Source organism: Scyliorhinus canicula, chromosome 13, assembly GCF_902713615.1.
Source record: "Scyliorhinus canicula chromosome 13, sScyCan1.1, whole genome shotgun sequence".
In the NCBI taxonomy this organism is placed as follows: domain Eukaryota; kingdom Metazoa; phylum Chordata; class Chondrichthyes; order Carcharhiniformes; family Scyliorhinidae; genus Scyliorhinus; species Scyliorhinus canicula.
In genome coordinates, this window is record NC_052158.1 from 124,765,071 (window position 1) to 124,784,070 (window position 19,000).

The 19,000-nt window shown below is 42.9% G+C and overlaps 1 protein-coding gene across 5 annotated transcripts in view; it reads left to right on the top strand.

The window, feature by feature from the left end:
* The first annotated feature begins 237 nt into the window (after positions 1–237).
* The window catches only part of eif4e2 (eukaryotic translation initiation factor 4E family member 2), a 69,224-nt gene continuing 50,461 nt past the window's right edge, over positions 238–19,000 (top strand). For 4 of the 5 annotated variants that reach the window (XR_005462830.1, XM_038815881.1, XM_038815882.1 and 1 more), the window contains exons 1-4: positions 238–374; positions 5,690–5,804; positions 6,738–6,872; positions 13,891–13,995. Coding sequence is in view for 4 of the 5 variants with exons in the window: in XM_038815881.1 (XP_038671809.1) it covers positions 355–374; positions 5,690–5,804; positions 6,738–6,872; positions 13,891–13,995 (375 nt within the window). In the remaining variant the exon portion in view is untranslated. The remainder of the gene's footprint in view (positions 375–5,689; positions 5,805–6,737; positions 6,873–13,890; positions 13,996–19,000) is intronic. The other variant, XM_038815883.1, reaches the window with a different exon arrangement.

The window sequence follows — 19,000 nt, forward strand, 5'->3', positions numbered from 1 at the left end:
AGGCTGTCCTCCCAGCCCCGCCTCCCCCAGTATCCCCAGACGGTCCTCCTAGCCCCGCCTCTCCGGTATTCCCAGACGGTCCTCCCAGCCCCGCCTCCCCCAGTATCCCCAGGTGGTCCTCCCAGCCCCGCCTCCCGGTATTCCCAGGTGGCCCTCCCACCTGGCCATCTCAGTGTACGTTGAACAAAACAGGCCGGCTCCTCGCGCGCACACGGGCGCGGGGATGATGTACTGCGTTCCCGGATGTGAGGGCCCGGGCCCCGCCCCCTCAGGTGAGCGCGCAGCCGGAGCCGCTGCTGTCAGGGGTGTCCCGAGTCAGAGAGAGAGCAAGGTCCCGCCCAGGTGCCCAACAGCATGAACAACAAGTTTGACGCGTGAGTCGCTGATTTCCTGCCGTCCTTCTCCCATTGAAACTTTCTATTGCATCTTATTTCGGCGCTGGTGGCGGCCTGTTTCCCGGGATGTCTTTTTTTTTTCTCTAGACCTGTAAAAATGTCGCCCGCAGGGCCGCAGCCACACTCCGGTCCGGGCTGCCGGAGGTGCTGCGCCTCCCGCTGCCTGACCTGCTGCTGTGTGTTGTCACCAGTTAGCCATTCCAATAACCCCATCCATACCGGCAGGCTGACCCTCAGATAGCAAACGCTTAAATTAGTGCCCCTTTGCTAACCGATAAAACCCAAAGCAATGTATTAACAACATCTTCAACATTTTTTAATTAACTCAACCCCCATATGGATTTCTTGTTTTGTCAATCGGTTAATCTTAATTTGTAAAGATAATATGTGTTCAAGGGCTACTGTTGTCGAAAAGAACAGGGTTGTTTCTAAAGGGCTTTGAGCAAGGAGCAGTAAGGTACATTAATGTCATGAGCCGATGCAAAAAACAATCCAAAAGGCCTAGAATTGTTTTTTTCATGGTTTGTGGGTGTTACTGGCATGGCCAGTATTTCTATTGTATTAGGAAATAGGCACAGATTAAATAATGTTATTTATATTGTGTGTATTAGTAATAAGGTATGAATTTAAGCTTGATTTGTGTTTCTGCATTTGTATACTAAAAAAGGGTTGTTAACTTCAGTTTAGCTTCATGTTAAACAAAGGTGCCTACAAGTCTGTCATGATGTGGAGATGCCAGCATTGGACTGGGGTGAGCACAGTAAAAAGTCTTACAACACCAGGTTAAAGTCCCAACAGGTTTGTTACAAACACTAGCTTTCGGAGGAGGGAGGAAGCAGTGCTCCGAAAGCTAGTGTTTGTAACAAACCTGTTGGACTTTAACCTGGTGTTCTAAGACTTCTTACTGTACAAGTCTGTAGTTTACTTTCACTTCAAACGCTGCCTCTGCATTATAATGACGGTTATACCATGTAAAAGCAATTAAAGGGTTTAAAAAAAAAACTAAGCTGTTGCTTAGCAACCAGAGTAAAGTAGAAGCATTTGAGTTTTTGGTTTGGAAGCGGGCAAGAAAATTTCCACAGAAGCTGCCAGTACAGGCAAGACAATATAGGGGGTCAGGAAGCAAGCCTTCTCAGAAACTGAAGAACTGAATATCCCAGAAATCAGACAAAGAGAGTTGCATAAAGTTAAAGGAACAAGGAAACAAATCTAGTAAAAGGGTTCTGTTCAATTTAGTTAGGAGGGGGGAGTTAAAGACAGGACTGCAAGGTGGCACAATGGTTAGCATTGCTGCCTCACAGTGCCAGGAACCAAAGTTTGATTCTGATGTGACTGTGTGGAGCTTGCACATTCTTCCCACATCTGCCTGGGTTTCCTTCGGCAGCTCTGGTTTTCTCCCACAGTCCAAAGATGTGCAGGTTAGGTGGATTGGCTACGTTAAATTGGCCCGAGGTGGGTTATTGGGATAATGTGGGGTTTGGGCCTAGGTAGGGTGCTTTTTCTGAGGGTTGGTACAGACTCGATGGGCAGAATAGCCTCTTTCTGCACTGTAGGGATTCCATGATTCTCAAGTGAAAACCTGGTGACATCAACTAGTGAGAAGCCAGACATCTCTGGTGATCCTGAAGTTGGTGATACCTTAATACGGCCTTTAAGGAGTGATGTTTTGTTGGAATGGCTGGGTATCTGAGAGATTGGGAGAAAGCTTGAATGTACAGCGTGTTCCAGGTTGGAGGGGTATTGAAAGGAGTGGTTGAAATCCTGAATGCGGATCCTTGGTGAAGGCCTCAGAGAGAAAGTGTTGTTTGGGAGAGGAGTCCAAGGTGTGGTTTTTGAGTGCAGGAAACCCTCATGTGAAAGTCAAGAGTTTCAGTGAAACTAGTTGGTTCACAGTGTGACAAGCATCTGGAGTGATTTGATGAGAAATCCACAGAAGTTGTTTTGGGTGGCTACATTTTACCTATTGAGTTACATGGACTGTGTACTTACTGAGAACATTAAAGTATAAGATAAATTGTAACTTGTGTTTCCTTACAATGCTGTGCTTACAAGGGCAACACGGTAGCCTTGTGGACAGCACAATTGCTTCACAGCTCCAGGGTCCCAGGTTCGATTCCGGCTTGGGTCACTGTCTGTGTGGAGTCTGCACATCCTCCCCGTGTGTGCGTGGGTTTCCTCCGGGTACTCCGGTTTCCTCCCACAGTCCAAAGATGTGCAGGTTAGGTGGATTGGCCATGATAAATTGCCCTTAGTGTTGGGTGGGGTTACTGGGTTATGGGGATAAGGTGGAGGTGTTGACCTTGGGTAGGGTGCTCTTTCCAAGAGCCGGTGCAGACCCGATGGGCCGAATGGCCTCCTTCTGCACTGTAAATTCTATGATATCTGTAAAGCTTTAGATAATTCTGTTTAACAAATGTTTTGTTGAAAGCTAATTAGCAGTCCTGTAACTCTTTTCATCCATGTGTCAAAACAAATAAAAGTTATGATCTATCAAACCGGATTACATCCAGGGGGTGAAATTGATGGATTATCCTTGGGCCAAACAGAAGCTAATTCTACCAGATATTTCATTTTTTAAATTAAAGTTCATATACGCAATATGCATTCCTCCGTAGATTCTTAGGGATTACAAGATCACTTAACTAACCTGCATGGATTGCTTGTGTTGCTCAATCTTTCTGTGGCTGGAAAGCATGAATGCTTCAGGCTCTGTTTATGTTGCTAGGCAGAGTGTTGCCAATGGAACCATCTACACAAATGATCTTTTGGTAGCGTGCATGGACTCCAGGGATGACATTTTGCTACTTGTTCACTGTTCTGCAGTCAGTACTGTCAATAGTATGGTACATTAATTCAATTTTAGTTTCACTTTATTGTCCATACTGAAATTAATTTCGGATGCGTTGCTCATTCATGAAAAAATTATATACAAATGAAGAAAACAACCCCATCATCGAGGTCTAACTGTAATGGAAATGTATTTTTAAAACTATTCCAATACATTAAAACGATTAGTCAGTAAGTCCCATCATAAGCGCATATCCTCTTCCATTCATCAAACTCCTGTTAAGGTTCCTAGAGAAGGACATAGACAATTTCAAGAACCGATTTGTCCCACATTTCAGGGATTGTAGCCTTTTGCCTGAATGCATCCAAAGGCAATAATGAGACAAAGGGATGATTCTCATTGTTCATGATACTCTACTTGCTTCAAAATTCCTTGAGAGCAGAATTAGTTAAGAAAGATATGTTAATCTAATACCTTCTAAGTGTAAGTAAATGCGTTATTGTGGGGAAGAGTACAATAATGGTTAACAGTTGAACTTCGTCACAGAATCAGAATATTTTGCAAGTGTGTTACGGCTATCTGAAAAAAGCTGTTCATTTCACCCTATTTTCCTTTTAAATTATTCTTTAAAATATTTATCCATCTCCTTTACATGCTATTATACAATCACCATTTACCACTGTTTCTGGTACACAATCCATATCCTACCAGCTCTCTGTATTTAAAAATAAATCTTCTCTTGACAGTGGTCATAAATTGATGTGATTAGTCGCTGCTCACTGATTAATGGCTCTAATTTACTTCATTGAAACCGTTTTAATTTTGAGCACTCCATTGGATCTATTCATAACCTTCACTTTAAAAAGAGAGCCTTAGTTTATTTAATCTTACCTCATACAAAATCCTCTGATTTGATAGTGAATTATCTGCAACCCTCTCCATGATTTTGACATCTTTTCCAAAATTGAAGGTGCCCAAACCATTACACCATATTCTAATTGTAGATGAACATAAATTGGAAAGTTAAATATTACCTTTTTTATTTGTCTCACACTTATTATCAAACCTATGATTCATATATTTTATCAGTTGTCATTGCATAAATTCTTAAAAGTGTATCGGAAAATTTGTTCTCCTCCTTTCAAAGTTTAATCTTTCTCCCAAAGTCACTCATCTTCTAAGTTGCTGAAGTAAATTTCATCATTACTGCAGTAAATTTAATCTGTCTTTGGCGGTGCAGTGGTTAGCATTGCTGCCTCATGGCGCTGAGGTCCCAGGTTTGATCCCGGCTCTGGGCCACTGTCCGTGTGGCGTTTGAACATTCTCCCTGTGTTTGCGTGGGTTTTGCCCCCACAATCCAAAGATGTGCAGGGTAGGTGGATTGGCCACGCTAAATTGCCCGCGCTAAATTGCCCCTTACTTGGAATAAATGAATTGGGTACGCTAAATTTATTTAAAAAATTAATCTGTCATCTATCGGACCAATGTTTTACCGCCCTCTTCATAATTAACTACTGCTCCCTGGATCACCATTGTTTGCACCCCTCAAGTCTGAAATCATTCATTAACTACTATTTGTTGTGTTGTCTTTTAATTTCCTTTTCATCCATTTAATATTTCTACCTTCATTTTATTACAGACCTGATCAGTATCTTATCATTTGCATTTTGAAAATCTATATAAGAACTAGGAGTAGGCCATCTGGCCCTTCGAGCCTGCTCCGCCATTCAATGAGATCATGGCTGATCTTTTGTGGACTCAGTTCCACTTTCTGGCCCGAATACCATAACCCATAATCCCTTTATTCTTCAAAAAACTATCTAAATCCCTTTATTCTTCAAAAAACTTCCAATTAATTTCCCTTATCAATACATTCCAACCTTCCAACAGCTCTATCATGTTATCAAGTAGATTTGCAAGTAGAATAGCTTGTAAAGGAGATGAATCTCTATTAGTTATCTTTAATGGAGCATGTCTGTCTTGGTGAATATAAATTTTATCCTGTCTTGTTTATTGATGTTAAGAACCAGTGGAGAAACTTATTATTATACGCCTTCGGCACTATCAAGATTTAAAAAAAGACCAAATCGAGATATGGATCAAGCGGAGATTTGGTTCTAAGGAGTGTCATCATTTGGATTTATTATGGAATAGTCATACTGATCGTAAATTAAGTAGTCCAAGCTGAGCCTTAACCATTGTATTGTCATCATTTTCTAAAAAGGGATCCACCAGTCCCTCTGGAATTTGACACAGTGCTTCAACAGCTTTCTTTGTTGAAGAACATATGTGGGATATTTTTGTATCACAATACACAGGGTCATGTTGGATTTGTGATCTCTGCTTGCAGCAGTATATGCCAGGCAATTTCATGAGCAAAACTAAATATGCAATTTGGTGCTAGAACTATTACTGATCTTGTACAACAACAATTGATTGTATGCTATTGTTAAAGAGCCCACTAAAAGCATACTGGGCAATTGTTAAATTGTTTCCTCATTTGCAGTTTAAAAGATGATGACAGTGGAGACCAGGATCAAAATGAGGATAGCCAGACACAGAAAGAGAACGAGAAGGAAAAAACAGACAAAGAAAAGATCCAAAACAGTACCAAAAGGAAGGTGAGAGCATAAGGGCGCACACAGCCATACAAAATATGTTGCTGAAGGAACAGCTAGCACTCTCATTCTCACTCTGCTGGCTGAAAGAAAAAAACTGTGGACAACTGATCTGTGTATGTTCATACAAAGTTTTACTTGGCTATTAACTGCAGTATTGATGTCCAAGATTTGAATGATAAATAGCTGATAGGTGATGTGTTCTAACTGGATAAGCAAGATGATCTGTAATGTGCCAGAAGACAGGAAGTGAAAAAATAGGCTTTTAAACCTTGCATTGGAAATAATGCAATCCATTGGTTAATTTCGAGTATAAATCGAAGAATGAAATGTTATGCAAATAAGTATGCAGTGGTGGCGAGCCTGATATTAATTGATCTCCCAGTGCATTTAGATTATCACTTTCTGTGTCGATGTCTAATTAATATAATTTCAGATTCAGATTTCTGTAGTGTTACTTTGGCAGCGTTATTAAAGGGGAGCTTGATACTGTGATGAGCATAATTCCAGGTAATATAAAACCAGTTTTAGAAAGTACCGAAGCAATCTGATAAACCAGCCCTTTTAGGTTTTCTAAACTTATGGAGAGTTTATTCTATTTTAAAACCTGGAATGCAAAGCGTTTAAAACATTTACTGCCAGGCAACTGAGCTCTGGGTTTTACAACTCACAATATATCAATGGGAATTTCTGGTTACAAACGGTACCTTAGCTATCAGTTTAAATTGTAAATTGTCAAAATATGAGTAAATGGATCAGAAATTGCAGGAAGTAGGAGTAAAAAAAATAGGTCCAGTTTTTAAAGCTGCCATTTATAGACCAGCAAATTACAACAAACTGTGTACAATTTAAAAGAAAAATGCCCATCTAACAAGAACAGTGCGACCTCTCCTCAAACGTTTGTGTATAATTGCAGTAATATTTTGCTGTTTACAGGCAGTGGTCCCTGGTCCAGGAGAACACCCGCTACAGTATAACTATACATTCTGGTATTCCAGACGTACACCAGGTCGACCCACCAGCTCTCAGAGTTATGAACAGAATGTTAAACAGATTGGGACATTTGCATCTGTAAGCACTGTTACTTTTATTGGTGATGTCTGTAATTATGATAGCAAGTATTTTGGTTAGGTGGTATTTTGTTGTTGGGTTTTTCTTTATGTTTGTTTTGTGCACAAAGAAATTTAAGATAATTCTTAGGAAGAAGGTAAAATAAAGTTTTTTTTTAAGGGAGAGTGGGGCTGGAAGCTAGGAGAATGGCATGTAAATCTATTTCTGCATGATATCAAAAGACCTGGCTTGAGAGTTGAGCAGTGATATTTTTCCACCTGCTCTTGGATACCATTATGTTGTACACTGTCCCTCCAAGTTCGTTACACTGGGCAGTTTTTTGGTATTAGAAAGGTATCTAAGTTAATTGTAAGTAAATGAAGAACCAGTAGACACTTTACAATTGATTGTTTCACTGAACTTGCCAGATGCTTACTCAGTGAGCATTTCTATATAGAAAGTTAAAATGTTTCTATTATGGCAACATCAGCTGTGCCTTTATTCCAATCAGCCTATAGCTTTCTACACCTCTCCAGCTCTGACTTTTAAAATGAAATGAAATGAAAATTGCTTATTGTCACGAGTAGGCTTCAATGAAGTTACTGTGAAACACCCCTAGTCGCCACATTCCGGCACCTGTTCGGGGAGGCTGGTACGGGAATTGAACCGGGCGGCTGACCTGCCTTGGTCTGCTTGAAAAGCCAGTGATTTAGCCCAGTGTGCTAAACCAGCCCCTTTTTTGTCACTCTATGTGATGCAGTCTAAACAATTAATCTGAGTAGCAGTTCATTTATAATTTTGCAGACCAATTGCTTTTCCGAATTGAACTTTTCCTAAATAAGTTGAATTGACCTAACACAGTAAGAGTAGAATCAAAAAAGAAGCTGCACCTTTTGCCTTTATGATTCCAGTAATTTCTAATTATTTATTATTTTAAATCAAGGCCATCTATCCTTTTAAATGGAATGTTCCAAGTCAAATTGGAAGGAGCAATGAGACATTTTGTCCTTCTAATGTAGGTCTCAAAAGCCTTGTCAAAGTCCTGTTTGCACATGCATCTCTTCTGTGCTGATAATCCTGTCTACATTTCTGTAGTATTTGTCAATAAAGTAAGCACTTTGAAAATCCACCTTGATGACAGAAAACATGGTCCCGATCTTTCCAGTAGTGCCACGATCAAAATACCACTTTGCTTGAAAGTTACACAAACTCGATGCTGCTGCGCATTTCTGCCAGTACCTTCTGAGCCCGGCTTCCTCTGAAATGTGCAGTAAATTCGGGAAGTCCATTAGCATGGAGTAGAGTTGGGAGGACAGAACATGCCCGATATTTACAGTACTAGCTGCCATATGGTAAGCTTAAATGTCCGGTCTGAATTTTAGCGAATGGGTAGTGGATGCGTGAGTGAATGGGTATGTAGATGGGTGAGGTGGTGAACAATCAGCACCTCGTGATTTGGATAAGTGGCAGTGCTTGATTTGCTTGTTTGATAACTCAGCCTGTCCTGTGTCCTATGAAAACCTGACTAGTTGTGGGCTGACTTTGATTGTGAATGATACGCAATTATTTTCCTTAGTATTGGATCGAAAGGGAAAGAGGGATGTAAGTTAGTGTGGGTCAGTTCCTTGTTGCTAAGTCTCTACTTATGAAGGTCTCATTTTCTCAGCCTTGCCGCTTGTCTGAGGTGTGGTGACCCTTCGGTTAAATCACCAATAGTCAACTCTCAAAGGGGAGAGCAGCCTATGGTCACCTGTGACTGGTGACATTTACATGGATTGGAAGCTGGATTGATGTTGAAGCATACGGTGGAAGACATTCTTCTTTAAATTTTATCAAAGTTCTGAAATTGCTGCATAGAATTACAGGAGGCTGATTTAGATTTATCGTCATGTGTACCGAGGTACAGTGAAAAGTATTGCTCTACGTACAGTCCAGGCGGATCGTTCCATGCATGAAAAAAACATAGGAAATACAATAAATACACAATGTAAATAAGTAGACATAGACATCGGGGTGAATTATACGGAATATACTACAACAGTAAAGAAGATACATAGAGAGATTAGCTCAGTCCATAAGAGGGTCATTCAGAAGTCTGGTAACAGCAGGGAAGAAGCTGTTTTTGACTCTGTTAATGCATGTTCTCAGACTTTTGTATCTTCTGTCCGATAGAAGAGGTTGGAAGAGAGAAGAACCCGGGTGGGTGGGGTCTTCGATTATTCCACCCGCTTTCCCAAGACAGTGGGAGGTGTAGACAGAGTCAATGGAGTGGAGGAGGATCCGCACGATGGACTGCCAATCCATAAATAATTTTCGTAATCTTATAAATAATTATCTTCAAATATAATTTTCATTATCTTATAAGCGACACTTGAATATTGTAACCCAGTTCAATTTAGTTGTTTGGTAGTACAGATTTTGAATATTGCTGAGAAGACAGACATATTGCCGAAACCTTTCATTTTACACTCATCAGGACAGGTGCAAAGTTGCCAAAATTTAAACAATGGCAATTTTTATTACAGGATATTGGTTGGCAGGTCGAGTGATAACGTTGCCATGGAGAAAGCAGTGTGGGGAAATATAGGCTCTCCATGTTTCTGGGTAATTCATAGGTGTAAGGTGTGAACATATGTGAGCCATGTTACGAGTTTGATTGATTATCTTAAATTGGTTATTAATGTAGCCGTTAAACTACTCCGGATTGATCAGCAAACCCTGTCCAATCATGGAGTTACCTCTATACTGTGCCTATTTTAAAAAAAAACGCATTTTATTACAAACTTGTATCAAAGTAGGTTACAGTAAATAAACAACCCGGGAAACATACTTCCGAACAATCTGCTATACAATTTGTACAGAGTTTTCACCCTTTTCAACCCCCCAACCCGCGATGAACAGCTCCTCAAACATGGTCACAAACTTCCCCCACCTTTTCTCAAACTCCCGTGCTGAGCCCCTTAACTCATACTTTATCTTCTCTAGCCGTAGGAACTCATACAGGTCACCCAACGATGCTGCTATCCCGTGCAATCAGAGAGGCGAAGACCAAGACATTGGCCTTCCTCCTCTCCATGAGCTCCGGCTTCTCCGAAACCCTAAATATCGCCACCAAAGGGTCCGGGTACACTTCCTCCTCCACCATCCTGGCTAAGACCGCAAACACTCCTGCCTAGAATCTTCCCAATTTTTCGCAACCCCAAAACATGGGTGCGTGATTTGTTGGCCCCCGCACACACCTCTCACACTCATCTGCTACCCCCTGAGAGAACCAACTCATTTTCACCCGAGTCATATGCACCACCTTAAACTGTATCAGGCTCATCCTTGCCCAAGACAAGGTCCTGTTTACCATTCTCAGTGCCTCACTCCATACTCCCCAATTGATCACTATTTCCTTGATCTTCACTACCCGCTCGCCTCCCTGCTCCATGATTCTCACACAGTGGCGTTTGCACTGACATCCCTTCCACCCTAAAATGCCTCCTCAGCTGATTTCATATCTTCACCGTGGACTGCACCACTGGGCTCCCTGAATACCTACTCGGAGCCATTGGCAATGCTGCTGTCACCATAGCCCTCAAACTTACAAGATTCCTTCTCCATCCTAACCCACTCTACCCCTTCTCCTTCCCACCACTGCTGCACCTTATCCACATTCGCCGCCCAATAATAATGAAGCAAGTTTGGCAACGCCGACCCCCCCCCTCTGCCTCTGTAGCAGGGTCCTCGGCACCTTCCCCGATCATATAAAGTCAGAGATGATTGTGTCCACTTTCTCAAAAAAGGCCTTTGGTATAAAGATTGGGAGAGCTTGAAAGATAAACAAGAACCTCGGCAGAATATTCATCTTCAACACTTGGACCCTCCCGCCAACGTTAAGTGCAGTATATCCCACTTCTTGAGATCCTCCCTAGCCTCCTTCAAAAGCTTCATTAAGTTCCACTTATGGAGCCCCGTCCATTCCCTCGCTACCCGAATTCCCAAATACCTAAACCTATCCCTCGCTACCATAAATGGCATCCCCCTAAATTAGCCCGCTGTGCTAGCTCATTCACCGGGATTACCTCTCTATTCCCTACATTCAGCTTGTACCCCGAGAACCCTCCAAACCTTTCCAACAGGCCCATAATCCTTCCCATACTCTCCAACGAATCCGAAACGTACAGCAAGACATCATCTGCAGAGAGTGACACCCGATGCTCCCTCTGTCCTCTCATTATCCCCTGCCACTCTGTCGACCCCCTGAGTGCCATCGCCAATGGCTCTATGGCCAGCACAAACAGCAGCTGCGACAGCGGGCCCTCCTGCCTCGTACCCTTGTGTAAGTCAAAGCTTCAGGAGCTCATATCATTCATTCTCACCCTCTCCTTTGGTGCCACATATAACAACTGCACCTATGCCACAAATCTCGGCCCAAACCTTCCCAAAACTTTGATCAAGTACCGCTACTCCACCCGATCAAATGCTTTCTCCACGTCCATGGACAACACCACCACTGGTACCAGAATATACTGTGCCTATTAGGAACAACCAGAGGATATGTTCTTTCCTGCCTATCATACTATGCGTGAATTTCAGTGCCAAATGCAAAGCAACTTGCGTCGATTTTATATCCAAACAATTGACTATTGGAATTGAACAGCATGTTCTTCAATGCTGATCAATCCTGTGCTAATAGCCACACTACTAATAACTATTTTAAGATAATCAGTGAGGCACATAATGTGGCTCATTTATGCGTTCACAAAGCAACATATATTCATAGGCAGTAACCTGTTGTATTCAAGCAAAAGCAATATGTTCAGGCCTTTTTGCATCTTTTTCAAATTAGCTGGAGTTTATATTACCCCATCACTTTCTCTGTGGCAACACCTGCACCAATGAGAGTCAACTTGTCGATCAGTCAGCACCTTTACCTCCCAGTATAAATTGTGTTGATTGCATTTTGCGTTGCTTGCATTTTAAGGCACTGAAACCAGTGTTGATGGTACCCGTTGGCATTTTTGTAATTGGAATTATTAGCTTGATATTATACTTTGTTAAAAACAAGTATTATTTATTTAATCCATCTAATGGTTGAGTTTTCTACTATTTGGCCCTCATTCTCTTTTCCTCTGCCTTCTAGGACAGGTTGGGCAGTCAACTTCTATGCTGCGAAATTGGCATTCCATTTCTGTTCCAGGAAATTGCCTTGCTGCACTCCAGTCTGGCAATTACCAAACCATTCAACTGCTACAAAATATACATATATTAATAGAGGAATAATACAATTATGCTATTTGAGTGTAATAGATAACCTGAAAGCTTATGCAAGGTAGTAATTTCACAGAAGAATTGAGAGTACATGATTATAAAAATGGTTAATAACCATTATTTGAATCATAGCGTAAAGTTTTACAGCTTGGAACCAATATGGACCTTTTCATTTAATACTTTATTTATTGGCAGTCATGATGGCCATTGATTGTTGGGTGCTCCATATCACTTGCGCAATTATATCTGAACAGTCGTCATCATCGGTTTCACTGATCATCTGCGGTTGACCCAAAACTGTGTTTAGCTGCCAGACTAAGATTGGTTTGCTGTCATGTTGTGTGATATAGCTTGGCCCTGAATGAAAGAATCCATGTGAATATTTAATCATTAGCTACCAGTTTATTGCTCACTGCCATTGTGTTATATTATTGAAAGTATTTATGCTGAGGAGATTTGGCTCACTGAATTGCAGCAATCCTGTCATACAAAAGCAAAATCTGCATGTACTAGAAATCTAAACTAAAAACAAAACATGCTGGAAAGACTTAGCAAATCGGTCAGCATCTGTAGAAAATGAAACCGAGAACAGTAAATCAGTTCTGATGAAAGATCATCAACTTGAAATATTAATTCTTTGCCTCTTATCCTCAATCATCTTATCATTGTGATGTGCAAGTATCTTATCATCAGTTTATCCAGGATTGTACAATGTCCTTATAAGCCACCAGTAACTAACTAAAGGAACGATGGGCAACCTGCGGCCCAGGGGTCATGTAGGACCCATCAGGGTTCCGAGTGCAGCCACGACATTTTATTGACCATTGCCATGTCACATTCCACGGTTTCCGTGGTGTAGCTTTTTTCCTACCAGTATCACTAAACTGATTCACATGTAAAGCAAGGGCAGGTGAAATAGGTGCTAATAGGACACAATGACTGAGATCTGTATCCTCCCTCTGCATCAGGTGAAAGTGTAAATGTTTCTTTTGGTTTTACTATTTGAAGTTATATTCATTTATCAATGATCAAGCATTTTCTGTAACTCAATTATATATTTTTTTGTCACTGGCTAGGCCAGCATTTGTTGCCCATCCCTAACTGCCCTTGAACTACATTGGTCACTATGGTTACTGTGCCATTTCAGTGGGGGGGGGGGGGGGGGCATTGCTGTGTGGGTTGGGAGTCACATGTAGGCCAGACCAGGTAGGACAACAGATTTCCTTGTCGAAAGGACGTTAGTGACCCAGATGGGTTTTTATGACAATCGACAATGGTTTTCATGGTCATCATTAGACGTTTAATTCCAAATTTTTATTGAAATCAAATTTCACCATCTGCCATGGGATTCGAACCCAGATCCTCAGAGCATTTCCCTGGGTCGCTGGATTACTAGTCCAGTGACAATGCCACAGCTTGTATTCAATGTATTCATGGGGTCATGGTGAGTGAACAAGCCTGACAAGCCCTATTTCAATCTTGCAGCCTACTAAGATGAAAGAGAGCCACTCATGTGGCCCACTAACTAGTCTAGGCTGCCTATCACTGACCTAAAGTGATATCATAGTTTCAACTTAGGATCATAGTTTGAACTTAGGATCATAGCCAGATCTCCCAAAGCAGTGTTGGAACTGAATTGAATAATATCTAAAATTTGTTATTCTTTGTGCCCTTTACAATGCTGGAATTAATCAGCAATACTTTTAAACATTCAGGGTATTCTAGTTATTTAGTGCAACTCTGCTAGGACTACACAACACATATTTTCCTTTTTTTTTTTCAGGTTGAACAGTTCTGGAGGTTTTATAGCCATTTAGTTCGACCTGGTGACCTCACAGGACACAGTGACTTTCACCTGTTCAAGGATGGCATCAAACCAATGTGGGAGGTGAACAGCTGACTTTACAGGATATAATTGAATGAATGTGATTTGCTTGAAATTTCCTCCTCCGACATTCACAAATGTTTTTTTTGTTTTTACTTAATTTGTCATAACTCAACGTTGATTTGCTTTTCGTTGAGAAAACTCCAGGTTCTTAATCGTATGTGTTATCTTTAAAATCCTTTCTTCACCTGATTCCTACATAATGCCTAATGTAGATTGAGGAACCTCTGATCATGAATGAAGACTGTCGAAACAGTGGATTGTAAAAATTAGTGATTCTGAACTGAGCTCAACAAATTAATGTTTAATGGGTGATGTTCTTGAACTAGATTATGAACTTGATGATCTATGCCAAATCTTTGCTTTTTCATAGAATCATACAGCGTGGAATGAGACCATTCAGCCCATTTACCTGTGCAGGCTACTCAGGGTCCCACTCCCCTGCACTTCCTCTATTGCCTACGAGTTTTTCCTTTTAGCAAATTCCCTTTAGTAAGTTGCTGTTGAATCTTCTTTGACCACCTTGGAGGCAGTGCATTCCAGACAATAGCAACCTACTGCATTTATATTTTAAAAATGATTCTTCATGTTTCCTTTGTGGGACTTTTGTCAATTATTTTAGATTTACATAGAAGCATAGAAAATGGGAGCAGGCCTAGGCCATTCGACCCTTCGAACCTGCTCCATTGATTATGATCATGACTGATCATCCAACTCAGTAACCTGTTCCCGCTTTCTCCCTATATCGTTTGATCCCTTAAGAGCTATATCTAATTCCTTATTAAAAACATACAATGCTTTGGACTCGACTGCTTTCTATGGTAGTGAATTCCACAGGCTCACCAATCTCTGAAGAAATTTCTCCTCTTCGTCCTAAATGGTTTACCCCTTATCCTTCGACTGTCACCCCTGGTTCTGGACTTCCCGCCATCCGGAACAATCTTCCAGAATCTATCCTGTTAGAATTTTATAGGTTTCTATGAGATCTTCTCTCGCCCCCCACCCCTTCCTCTGAACTTTAGTGAATATAATCCTAACCCGGCGCAATCTTCCTCGTGCGTCAGTCTTGCCATCTCAGGAATCAGTCTGGTACACCTTCGCTGCACTCTCTCTATAGCAAGGACATCCTTCTTCAGATAAGGAGATCAAAACTGCACACACTTTCCACGTATGGTCTCAGCAAGGTCCTGAATAATTGCAGCAGGACACCCATGATGTACTTTAATCCACTTGCTCTGAAGGCCAACATACCATTTGCTGCCTTTACCGCCTTCTATGACTGCATTCTTACTTTCAGCGACTGGTGCCCAAGGACATCCAGGTCTCATTGCATATTCCCCTCTCTCAATCTATCTTGTTTTTGCTACCAAAGTGGATAACCTCACGTTTATCCACATTATACTGCATCTGCCATGCATTTGCCCAATCACTCAACTTGTCCAAATCCCGCTGAAGCACCTCTTCAAACATCCCCACCATCCTGCTTATCCTTGAATTTTTTATAATATTCCACCGGAAACCCATCCAGCCCTGCCACCTTCCCCGACTGCATTCTCCCAATTGCATCCTATATCTCCTGCTCCACTATTGCTCCTTCTAATGTAGCCCGGTCCCCCTCCCCCTAGCCTCGGGTATTCCAACCCATCTAGAAATTCCTGCATCTCACGGTCTCCCCCAGGTGGCTCTGACCTGTACAACCTCTCATATAATTCCTCAAAAACCTTTTTACTCAGATCCGGAGCCACCACCGACTTCCCTGCCCTATCCCTCACCTGCACAATTTCCCTTGCCACTGCTTCACTCCAGAGCTGACCTGCTAACATATGCCCCGCCTTATCTCCATGTTCGTAAACTGCACCCTTTGCTCGTCTCAGTTGGCGCACCGCCTTCCTGGTTGATAGTCGGTCAAAGCTCGCCTGTAGTACCTTCCTCTTTTCCAGCTTCGCTGGCTCCCCATCTTCCTTACAACTCCTATCTACCTCCAACATCTCACCTATTACCCTCTGCTGCTCCAATCTCTCCTCTTTGTCCACCCTGGCCTTAAACGAAATCACCTCGCTCCTCATCACCCCCTTTAGAGCTTCCCAGACAACTGCCTTCGACACCTCACCCATACAGTTGAAACCTACATATTCCTCAATTACCTTTACAATTTTGTCACAGAACCCTTGGTTCCCCCAAAAGTCCCACATCTAATTTAGCTGCCCCCTTCTCCAGTACCACATCCACCCAATGCGGAGCATGATCAGACACTGCAATTGCCAAGTATTCCGACCCCCCCTCCTGATGAGACCAGCAAGCGCGGCCGTGATCTGTCGAACCTTGGCTCCTGCACCAAGTTCCAATCCCCCCCCACTATCAGTTTGTGTGTGTCCAAGTCGGGGAAGGCCCCAAACACCTTGCGAATCCCACATTGTCCCAATTGGGACCGTGTACACTTAACAGCGCCACTAACCTCCCCTCCGGTGCCCCTGTCACAATCACATATCTACTCCTCTGATCTGCCACCACCTTCTCCATCTGGAAGCGTACTCTTTTTCTGACCATTACCGCTACCCCTCGAGCCTTCCGTCAAGTCCAGAGTGAAACACTTGACTAACCCAGCCCTTTTTAAGTCTCACCTGGTCCTTCACCCTCAAGTGAGTCTTCTGCAGCATTGCTACAGCGGCGTTCAAACTTTTTAAGATGCGCAAGCACCCTTGACCTCTTGACTGGACCTCCTAACCCCCTCATGTTCCATGTGACTATCCTAACTGGGGGTATCTCACCCCTCCCACTCTTATCCACCATCATCATACCACCGGGCCCTGCCCCATGAGCCTGACTCGCCCCTATCCATTATTAACATCGAACCCCTTCAATCCCCCCTCCCAAACCCCGCCACTATATTTTCTCTCGCAAAAACATCTCCCAGCCTCAATCCCTCCTCTCCCTCCCCCCAAACCTTGCTCGCCTCGTACGCCCATCGAAACCTGCTAACCAGGCTCCAATGTCCGCAGCCCTCCTCTAACCTGACCTCCGTTCACTAGCCGACTTTAGTTAGCTAGCACGGGTGGCTCCCCCCTGCCAAGGTTGAGCAAGACAAGATTGGTGTGCCCGTTCGGGGCAGCAGGGTAGCATGGTGGTTAGCATAAATGCTTCACAGCTCCAGGGTCCCAGGTTCGATTCCCGGCTGGGTCTCTGTCTGTGTGGAGTCTGCACGTCCTCACCCTGTGTGCGTGGGTTTCCTCCGGGTGCTCCGGTTTCCTCCCACAGTCCAAAGATGTGCGGGTTAGGTGGATTGGCCATGCTAAATTGCCCGTAGTGTCCTAATAAAAGTAAGGTTAAGGGGGGGGTTGTTGGGTTACGGGTATAGGGTGGATACGTGGGTTTGAGTAGGGTGATCATGGCTCGGCACAACATTGAGGGCCGAAGGGCCTGTTCTGTGCTGTACTGTTCTATGTTCTATGTTTGACATCAGCCATCTTCTTGTCCTTCGCTGCTAACTGCTCTCTTAAGTTGCCTGTTAACTTTCTCGCACTCGCTAACGTCTTCCTCACTATTCTCTTTCTCTTCAAGCTGTCTGTGGAGCGTCTTCACGACCTCCTCTGTGCCTCGCAATTGTGCCAAGCAGGACACGATCGCCATCGGCTTACAAACCTTTCCTAAGTTTTTCTTATGAATCTTGGTCAGGTTCTCCCAACAGTATGTCCTATACTTCCGGGACCTGTTTCGTCATTTTACAAAATTCGCTCCAAAGGGGCCATCCTTTCCCTTTGAGATATTTCCGAATTTCCTCTTCCCATATGGGACACTGCCCCGCTCTATTGGTCGCTGCGACCTCGAATTCCTGGGGGTTTAAAAGGCGTTCCATTGCCTTCATTGCCATCTCTACTGTTATCTCTGGGTTTCTACTGAATTTGGAACGGGGGGGAATAAAGTGGTGATGCAAACACGGGTATGGCTTACCCTATTTTTCGGTCTACAAAACTCCCAACAGTTTTACGCAACAAAATATCTCAAGGTTACCTTGTATCTCTTGTTAGTATGCATACAAATAACATACTTCCGAATCTTGGTGGTTTGATCGATATTGGTCTTACGCTTGTGGTTTTTCTTTTACCAATTGGGTTTCTAATTCAAATTTGGGTTCTCTCGGAGTGACAAAGCCACTTCTAGGTCGAGTCCCACCAGAGTCGCCAGTAATGTTGCTCTGTTTACTTGCTATAAATATGGCGGTCAATAAGGTCGCCTTTCTTAATCCTAATTATGAGTATACTTTCAGAGTTGCCAGGTATCTCTCGATACTGTCACCAGGTCCAACCCGAATACCGATCAAAGAGCCAATACACCAGTTAGTTCAAAGTCAATACTACTTTATTTACACACTTATTTACTACTTATAGTTATTTACTATACTATAGTTATTTACTGTACTTATTTTCTACTCTTGCACAATAACACTACAGGCTAGACTATATCGATCACTAACACCTATACTTAACTTCGGGTGCCCACTTAGGTCAGAGGAACAATGGCCGTTGTTCGGGTCTGAGGCTGTTGGGTTTGAAGAGGTAACAGGAGTACAGCTAAGGTCGTCCATCTGGTAGCGAGCGTTGAACTTGAACTTACTTGCTTCTAGTGGTGCTGGTGGAAGGGTCTCTCCGCTTGAGAGCCAAATCCAAGAGAGCAAACCTTTCGCGTGGGTTCCTTCTTGGAGGGGCTTTGCGTGCTTTTAGGCGGGCCTTAAACTTGGTCCCAATTTAATTGGGCAGCTTCTTGATCATTGCCATCGATCTAAACCAATAAATGGGCGGGTGCCTTGATGGCTGGGCGTGCCCTAAGTGGCCGTTGGCCTTGCTTTGTTTGTGTCTTCTTGCAGGCCGGACTGTCTGGGACCGTATCGGCTACCTGAACACTCATTCTTTGTTTCCCGGAGATGGGCCATCAATATTAAATCGACCCAGAGTTTCGGTTCCGTCTGCAGACTGCCTTCCAAATACACATTCAAGCTCTGTGCCTGCTTGTT